This window comes from Cyprinus carpio, chromosome A23 (assembly GCF_018340385.1).
Source record: "Cyprinus carpio isolate SPL01 chromosome A23, ASM1834038v1, whole genome shotgun sequence".
Taxonomy (NCBI): domain Eukaryota; kingdom Metazoa; phylum Chordata; class Actinopteri; order Cypriniformes; family Cyprinidae; genus Cyprinus; species Cyprinus carpio.
In genome coordinates this window covers 7,836,771-7,846,542 of record NC_056594.1, presented here as the reverse complement: position 1 = coordinate 7,846,542, position 9,772 = coordinate 7,836,771, and the positions used below count along the sequence as shown (strand labels likewise).

Here is a 9,772-nt window from a genome sequence, read left to right as displayed (position 1 = left end):
ACAGGAACCGGTTGAGAAATAGGAGACACTCCTTTAGTGAAAATGAGCCCTGGGCAAAAATAGTGCAGCCGCCATGACTTCCTGTGCTTGAACTGCAGCTGATTCATGAGCAATATGAGCAAAGCAGGTAGAATATTCAACCTAAAATGTGAAGGAAAAAACACACAATGTACTATGCCACTATGGTTTGAAATGAACACCCGGCAATGCGGGTAACGCTGTCAAATCACTAACATTAGCCAATTAGGCGGGTTATTTTAGTAAATTATGTTCCCTCATTTAAAAAAAAACAACATGGTTACAAATGTGATATTGATTTTATACAACAGTTCAGTAAACAATACGTTATTATTAAGAGACTTACGTTTTAGACACCATGTTAGCTGTTTTTGCTCTATTTCGACAACAACAACAAAAAACATTCCAAACGTGTTTTGCGTCACTGGGCAACATGACGTGTTCAGTTCCTGAATGAATCAATCGTTTAAATGATTCGGTTCAATCGCAACGAATCGCTTATTGACCGCGACTTGCTGCCACCTACTGGCGGTTTTAATTTCAGATTTAAAGAATCTTTTCATTTTAAAAATAATTTCAAATATCAGTATTCATCATTTCATGTTTAAAATATAAAAACATTGTTTTTTAATATGATTTGTTTATGTTTATGTATTTGAAGTTTATATGATTTGAATTAACTTTTAGATATATCTAAATGCCACATATGCAACTTCTGCAAAAGATTCATTTTGTTGATACTGATTTCATTTGTTTAGTAACAGCCTAAATATATTATTATTATAATTGACTGATTAAATATAAGAATTTGGCTTTAAAAAAAAAAAAAAATAATAATAAATAAAAAATGGCTTTATAAAGGTAAAATGCACATAAAAGGTAAAAATCAATTTAAACTTATTGGGAAAGATTAATTTATGTCACTACTGTGAACTGACCACACAGAATATGAAATAACGTTATATCAAAAACATTAGGAGTCTGTCCACGGTATTCTTAAGATATCAGCACAATAACACACTCAGCAAAATATCGTCTAATTATCTTTCTCAATAAAATGCCAGAAAATATTGAGATATTATTATTATTATTATTATTATTATTATTATTATTATTATTATTATTTTGGCTAGTAAAAGTTATAATTGGCCAGTAACTTAAAAATATAGTAGCCAAATTGGCGCTGGTGAGTGAAAAAGTTAAATTCAATCCCTGTATGTCACTATTATATCAGTAAACAGTGCAAATCCAAAAGAAATACACTTGGACATTACATAATGAGTAAAATAACAAAACAGATTAAATAAAACCTGAAGCACTAATAAAACAATTATTATATTTAATTGAAACTGTTTTCTAGAAAAAGCATATATCATGAAAAATATATTTGACTATTCTCAAAGCAGAAGAGCAAGACGGATGCCATAGATTCATAACCATATTAATACTGTTCAAGTAAAGTTCTCTGAATTGTTACTGTATGAAGACAATGTTACAGTTTTAGGTGACTGTATTAGATATAATAGTAGGCCTTGATAGCAAAATCTTCCACTGCTCTGTGACATTAACACAACACTGACATCTACTGGAGAGACAGGGAATAGACTTTCGTCTGAAATCATTAGGATTTAGATATGAAATAACACATACCTGCTAGGTGACAGTTCATCAAGAGAAAATCTGTCTGCAACAGTGGTGTTATTGTTAACTAAAACTATTAAACATTCATTATATTTTTTGCATTTTACAAAAGTAAAAAAAAAAAAAAAGCAAAACCTTAAACTAAAAAAAATGGCAAATAAATGTTGCTTTGGCAAGTGAATGAAATCAATAAGTTTAAGTCAAATTACTGAAATTACTAAACAATTTATTAAATAAATACTAAATAATTTATATCTAAAAATAAAAACATATGAACAAATAAAATATAAAAAAGAAATATAATTATAAGATTCTTTTAATTGAAAATTATAAATATTGCATTGGCAACTAATTTAAATAAATAAAGTTATTATTTACTAAAATAAAACTAAAACTGAAATAAAATAAATATATAAATACTAATAAAAAAGGCAAAAGCACATCACAAAATGACTAATACAGAAATATAAAAAAATAAAAGCTTATTCAAAATATTAATAATGTATATAACTAATGCAAAAACAACACTGGTATGTAAGTGCTACTATTACTATATAATAAAATAATTTTCTATTATTTATTAATTTATTTATTACATTTACTTACATTTCAAATTGTGTATGTATGTGACTGTGTAAATGTGCATATAAAATGCTACTTATATATTCATGAATATACTTAATTTTAAAACTGTATCCATGCCTTCAGTCTCTCTCTCTCTCTCTCTCTCTCTCTCTCTCTCTCTCTCTCTCTCTCTCTCTCTCTCTCTTTAAAAAAAGGGCAAGGCATTTCACGTGATATGGAGAACCAGAAAAAAAGAGACCTGATAAGAAAATGAAGAAGAAGAAAAAAAGATAGCAGGGCACGAACAGCCATCTGGAGGCTTTGCCAGTTGTCTCTCAACTCTTGTAGAGAGGTAAGCTCACTAATCCTGTCTTTTATACTTTGCAGTTATTGATATACTTTTCCTAGAAAGTTTTTAGTTAGTGGAAATGTAGATATCAATAAATAAATGTGATTTCAAATCAACTAGAAAGGTTCTAAATGATTTTTAAGTGAATGTAGATGAGTGTTCTGTACTTGTATAGAAAAATACTGATGAAAACGTACTTTACTTTTTATTTTATTTTAGAGAGGAACTAAAGCAAATATGCCCCGATCAGCTAGCTCAAACCTGGGCTACACCCCTCCAGATGGAGGCTGGGGCTGGGCCGTGGTCTTTGGATCCTTCATCTCCATCGGCTTCTCTTACGCCTTTCCCAAGTCCCTTACCATCTACTTCAAGGAAATCCAGGAGTATTTCTCCATCTCCTACAGTGAGATAGCCTGGGTCTCCTCCATCATGCTGGCTACCATGTATGCAGGAGGTTAGAAAGCATATTACTCAACTTTGCATGCTAATATATACATGTATGTCAGTTTCGGAAAGCTGCGCCATTGCTTGGCATTCCAGGTGCTCCCACAATCAGGCAGAGCAGTTCAGTGTGTGCTAGAAGTAACCAAATAACAGAAGGAGCCCAAATCAAAGATTACTTTGTCCCCATGGTTGCATAATAAGCCAGAGCTGTGGTCTTTTTAGTCTAATTTTGCGTAGTCACATCCAAACCAAGGTTAGATTTACAAGTCAAGGTTTTAGTATTACTTTTAATATGAGCATTGCATCATCTTCCTGTGTCCCCTTACAGGACCTGTGAGCAGTATTTTGGTGAACCGCTATGGGAGCCGCCCGGTGGTGATAGCTGGTGGGCTAATGGTTGGGGTTGCTATGGTAATGGCTTCTTTTGGCACCACCATTTTGCATTTGTATTTATGCGTGGGAGTCATTGGAGGTACATATTTCAACGTTTATATCATTTAAATCCATTTTCCTGCTTGTCATATTGTTCTTCTGCTAATAAAAACCATGCTAGGTTGTGATTGGTTGGGACAGTGCAATGGGGTTCCTCCCCTGCATGTGTGTGAGATCAAAGATTACAACTGCAAGGTCAAATCTGTCTGTTTGATCTCCTTGTCTAAATTAATATTCTGGGTTTTAGAAAAACATGCCATTCCTTGTTATTTTGAGGTGAAGTGACTGATCCGAGACGTAATAGAGATTGTGAATGAATCATTCTTTAGAATCAGTTGTTCATGTGTTCTTTTCACATTCTATGATTCATTTGTGAAACTGTGAGTTTCAGTGGCAGCACATTTACTAATTCAGTAAGCACTGCAAGCAAGTCTCAAATGAACAAATCACTGAATCTGTCCTGTCCTACTCAAAATGAGCCAAAAATATGGAGTGAAATGATTCTCAGTGCTCCAGTGTGCTGATCAGACTCTAAACTATTTAACATCATATCTGCACTACCAGTTACAGTAAAGATAGTAATACTTTTATTTTCAAATGTTTTCAGCATTATTACTCCAGACTTCAGTGTCACATGGTCCTACAGAAATCATGCTAATATGCTGATTTGATGATCAAGAAACTTGTCTTATCATTATCATCATCCATGTTGAAGACAGTTGTGCCACATAATATTTTTTTGTGGAAACTGTGTACATTTTTTGATTATTTAGAATTTTTAAAAGAACAGCTTTTATATGAAATATGGAGTATGTCGAATCATAGTTTCTGTTGATACCTACAATGCTGGGTTATTTTTTTCTGAGTTTTGAGTGTTGGAGCGCGGTAGTTTTTTCGTCTTCTTCAGGAGAGAGAGCAGTCAGCACTCCCAAACTGGTGCACTCCTTCAGTGAAAAAAGGTACGGTTTATTTCACCTATAAAGTCTTTATTGTGCTATAAATGATTTATTTTACACAACGCAACATACAGGGTCGAGATGTCAGCCTTGCATAACATAAACTGATTTCAATTTATAATACTGAATTTAATTTATTTTGATGTTAAAATATGTTCTCTAATCATAATACTGGTTGTTTCTGGGCAGGTTATGGAGTCAGTCACAATGAAACGCGAGGCAGCGGTCAGAGGTTCACAGTTTCCCCGCAGAACAGCAGCCCATCACCGGCTCAGATTTCAGCGACATGCGGCACGAGAATCAGCACTAATTCAGTTAAAAAAGATAACAGAGAACGGTTTAATACACTTGAATTAAAATGTTACTTTTAAATATTACTTTTTTTATTTCTAAAATGCTTGTTAATCAAGTTAAAATGTATGTAACATTGTGTAAACTATGCTGTAAACTATTCACCCAAATAAATTCAATTTGTCAGTGTGCTCTTGCTTATTAATGAATGTTCACCTTTTGATTATTACTGTTGCTTCTAGTAATTCTGAGTGTGTGATTTCTAATTTCCAACCCATTTTAAGCCAGCAATTATAAAGTAATTTTTAAACAAATAATACAGCGCAACATGTTTGGTCAAACATTTAACCCAACCAGTCAAAATAACCCTGCATGTGTTCTGTCCAATATTTAACCAGCGCTGGGTTGCCAAATAAGCCATGGTTATATTTAACCCTCAAGTAAAGTCCTTTTATTGGAGTGACGTGTCATCAGGACATCTGTACTTCTCAAGTACAGGATTTATGTACTTTGTCAAATATTAACTCAATGATAATTCACATAAAAATGCTTCTGTTTTACAGGCTTTGGCTTAGCTTTTAACCTGCAACCATCTCTCACGATAATCAGTAAATACTTCCTTGTGAAAAGGCCCATAGCAAATGGCCTGGCAATGGCGGGTAGCCCGGTCTTCCTGTCCACCCTGGCTCCCCTCAACCAGTTTCTCTTTGACCATTTTGGATGGCGAGGAAGCTTCCTCATCCTCGGAGGAGTGCTGCTCAACTGCTGCATGGCAGGATCCCTTATGAGACCCATCAAGATAAAAACAAAACTACCACCGAGGAAAGCCACTGATGAGGATGACACGGGAAAACTGGACGTCACCTCTCAGAGAGCTGGACAAGACGAGTCCAAGCAGTCAGGCTGTGCCGCGAAACTCAGCCAATTCATTGATGTCTCCCTCTTCAAGCACAGAGGTTACCTTATCTATCTGGTGGGGAATGTGCTCATGTTTTTTGGATTTTTTGCTCCAGTGGTCTTCCTGGCACCATATGCCAAGCATCAGGGGATAGATGAGTACTCCGCAGCATTCCTGCTCTCCATATTCGCTCTAGTAGACATGTTTGCACGTCCAGGAACGGGTTTGGTCGCCAACACCAGATGGATCAGACCCAAGATCCAGTATTTCTTCAGCTTCGCTGTGATATATAATGGCCTGTGCCATATTATGTGTCCGCTCTTACCAGGTTACAGTGGCCTGGTGGTGTACGCGGTATTTTTTGGCCTGGCTTTTGGGATGGTGTGTGCTCTCCTGTTCGAGGTCCTCATGGATTTGGTGGGAGCCCAGCGGTTCTCTAGTGCGGTTGGGCTTGCTACCATTATAGAGTGTGGGCCTGTCCTGCTGGGGCCACCAATCTCTGGTAAGTCCAAAAATGAGATGCTCACTGACTGACGTATCTCTCTGTGTTGCAATGTTCAGGATGCTTATTCACAGATTTCTTCCTCAGGTTTGCTGGTCGACATCTTCATGGACTATAAATACATGTACTTTGCTTGTGGCATGATGATGCTGCTTGGAGGTATCTTCCTTTTCATCATGAACTATTACAACTACAGATGGTTGGAAAAGGAAGGGAAACAGAGAAAGGTGGATGAGCTAGAGATCGGCTCAGCCAAAGAGCTTGCTGCCAATGAGGAGGACAAAGACAATGAGGAAGAGATCAAACGCAGCACAGCGGAGGAAGCAGCAGACTCCACCTGCAAAGAGCCCTGAATCTGTCTTCTTTTGTTAGAATCTATCTATCTATCTATCTATCTATCTATCTATCTATCTATCTATCTATCTATCTATCTATCTATCTATCTATCTATCTATCTATCTATCTATCTATCTATCTATCTATCTATCTATCTATCTATCTATTTATCTCTCTATCTCTCTATCTATGATTATATCTGCATGTCTTTTACTGTTTATCTGTCTGTCTTTCTCTTGTTCTGTCTGTCGTTCTACCTCTATTCTATACATCCATTTAGCTGTCATTCTATCTATCTGTGATTCTGTCTGTCTTAATATCTGTTGTTCTGTCCGTAACCCTATCGTTCTGTCTACCTGTCAATTTATGTTCTACTTATTTATTGTTCTGACATTGTATTTATACGTCTGTATATCTATCTGTCGTTCTATCTGTCATTCTGTCTGTCTACCTACCTATGTATATCTGTCTGTCTATCTATCTATCTATCTATCTATCTATCTATCTATCTATCTATCTATCTATCTATCGAGAGAGAGGCAAATAGTTGTAATTATTTTATAACCGTTCCTGTATACCATGTTAAAGCTTCTACTGTGATATAAGAGACATGAAGTAGTTCCGGTAGGATTTCAGAAAGTATTGCTGAATGCTGAGACTGACCAATCAGAATCAAGTATTCCAGAAATCAGCATTTTGTAATTTATTAAGATTTATTGCTTTAATTGTAGAGTTTTCATTGTATATTATTACATTGTATTATTGTATATTATACATTGTAAAAAATTATATAGGTTTTATTTCAATCTGAAAATGTTATGCAGATTGGCAAACCAATATTACTCAAGTCAGGAGAACTGATCTGTCATATGGACATCATAGCTTTTAGTTTTTTAAGTTTATATTCAGTATGATAGTGGAAACACTACAGGCTTTATTTAAGAGTGGAATGTATGTACCAGACTAAACACATTCCAAAGCTTTAAATATATTTGCTATGCAAGCTTTGCTATATGTACAAATCTATGTTCCAGACCCAGCCTTCCTTGTTTAAAGGGACGGTTCTTCTAAAAATGACTATTCTGTCATCGTTTACTTGCCCTAATGTTACCTAAATGCATTTCTTTCTATTCTGAAACACAAACAAAGATATTTGAAGAATGTTGTGCCCAAACAACATTTGACCCTATTGACACTTAATACAGGGACATTTATCAAAGTATCTTTTTTGTGTTTTCCACAGAGGAAAGGAACATGACAACATGAGAGTGAGTAAATGAAGACTTTCGCTAAGTCACATTTAGAAAAAAATAAACACTTTAGAACCATGGCCTTTTCATTCGACACACACAGAAGTGAACAGAAACCTATTCAAGTAAAACAAATCCAGAGAGGGTTACAGCTTCAGCCAGGGATGTGTGAGACACTGAGCAGCTGTTGCCCTCCGTTCTGGCAGGAAGTCCAACATCTGTAACAGGAAATCAGGGAAAAGTGAGGCCTCTCTGAGTAGAAAGTGATATTTCTCTACCAGCACTTCATACAGCCCCCACGGACAGAGGATGGCTATTCACCGCAGGTCACCTGTGCAAATAAACATAGTTCAAATAATGAAACCACTGCAACACTTCTTTTGGAGAATAACATTAATATTAGTTCGGAAAAATTCAAATAATTCTGGCATTAAAATTATGAATTTGACCTGTCTCCACACCAAGATGAATTAGGGAAGACAAATCTAGAGAGAGGGAAAAGTATGTACAAACACACAATGGAAGAGAGACAAAGAACCAGGGAGAGAGAGAGAGACACTTACACATCGCAGTAATGTCAGTTCATCTTGAACAGCCTGAGTGAATCCAGCTCCGCTCTTCAACACTTTCACTGCCACATGTCTGCCTGACCTGCAAAACCACAACAGACACTTGAGAACTTTTAAACACACATGCACACTTCAATACTGTATACATATTTACACAAGGCAACACATAAAACACAAAGTTTCAGTACCTGAGGTCAATGCAGAGCCATACAGTAGAGAAATAAATAACCCCAACCCAGCTTTGACAGAACCTTGTATCTCTTATTAAACACATCTCCCACCTGGACTGGGTGATACCCACCTACAGAGGGAGAAAGTCTTGAACTGTATACACTTATAAAAACATCACTCTATTTTAAGAACTGTTCACTGGAGGTTCTTTGGGGAACCAGAAAAGGATTTTCTATGTATTGTTTAAATGGCATTATTGACTACGTCTACTCTACAGTCTCTTCAATTTTATTACAGATTTAAAGTGTCTCACCGTAGCAGTAATCTCTTGGATCTTCATGCTCCTCTGTGTAATCAGATTCAAGATAATCATAATTCCTTAGTGTTTTCAGTGAGTCCATAACTACATGAGACCTGTATTAGAACCCACCACACACGTATATTATCTGATTATTCATACATGCATAATCACACATATATGATGCAAAAAGTATCATGAGAGTCATAAATGTTTGCAGATGTAAGCATAAGTATTTCAGTGGTTGCTGATGTAATGGATCATATACAAAAGACTAAATCTGTGCTGTGTATTCTTAGAAAACCTTAAACGTCCATCAGAGGTGGAAGCACAGCTCTTCTATCCTGACACATTTGGCTCACCAAGGGTCAGATAAGCCAGCACCGCATTTAAATCTCAACACCCGCTGCTGTGGGAGTTTACAGCAGCCTCTGAACCGTGACCTGAAAATATATCATGTCACTGTTTGTCTGTCACTCACGAGGACATATTCCACAGTCAAACTCACTCTTCAATTTCAGCTTGATGAATAGTGAAAGACATTTTACTGACACATGCAAAAAAGTACCATGGTAATACCATTGTATGACTATAAATGATACTGGTAGACACTACATGGTAATTCCACCTGATACCATCACTGTACCATGGTACAACCACAATAATATATTGTTAATATCAACTGGGGTACAAGGGAATTTTGGAAATTTACAATATGACACTAAAAATACATAGAATTTATTTTAAATTTAATATTTGTTTTTTTTTCTTACATTATGTATTTCTAATTTCTGATTTTAAGCAGGATTGATATGAAATCAAGCACTTCCAGACAGACAGGACTAGACTACAAATTACACATTATATTGTTTTCATAATATATTATTAAATGTATTTAAATATATATAATTTATAATACAGTATTTTACATTATAGACAAAATATTAGTGTTTGAACACATACTGTTAACACATACAACAACATACTAATTAATTCATTCTAAAATTATAATTCTATAATTATTGTGATGTATCTTAAATAACTCTAAACTCT

The 9,772-nt window shown here is 35.3% G+C and overlaps 1 protein-coding gene across 1 annotated transcript; it reads left to right on the top strand.

The window, feature by feature from the left end:
• The first annotated feature begins 4 nt into the window (after nucleotides 1-4).
• slc16a7 (solute carrier family 16 member 7) lies at nucleotides 5-6,565 on the top strand. Its single transcript, XM_042712876.1, has 6 exons — nucleotides 5-127; nucleotides 2,439-2,575; nucleotides 2,792-3,026; nucleotides 3,345-3,488; nucleotides 5,259-6,095; nucleotides 6,183-6,565. Exons 3-6 carry the CDS (start codon nucleotides 2,810-2,812, stop codon nucleotides 6,446-6,448), a joined length of 1,464 nt encoding a protein of 487 aa, XP_042568810.1. The 5' UTR covers nucleotides 5-127; nucleotides 2,439-2,575; nucleotides 2,792-2,809; the 3' UTR covers nucleotides 6,449-6,565.
• Nucleotides 6,566-9,772: the final 3,207 nt, after the last annotated feature.

What these genes read in the sequence shown, in the direction of transcription:
- slc16a7 (XM_042712876.1), top strand. Translation starts at nt 2,810, where the DNA reads ATGCCCCGATCAGCTAGCTCAAACCTGGGCTACACCCCTCCAGATGGA. An exon ending in GGCTACCATGTATGCAGGAG is followed by an intron (nt 3,027 to 3,344) that starts GTTAGAAAGCAT and finishes GTCCCCTTACAG; the next exon opens with GACCTGTGAGCAGTATTTTG. An exon ending in ATGCGTGGGAGTCATTGGAG is followed by an intron (nt 3,489 to 5,258) that starts GTACATATTTCA and finishes TCTGTTTTACAG; the next exon opens with GCTTTGGCTTAGCTTTTAAC.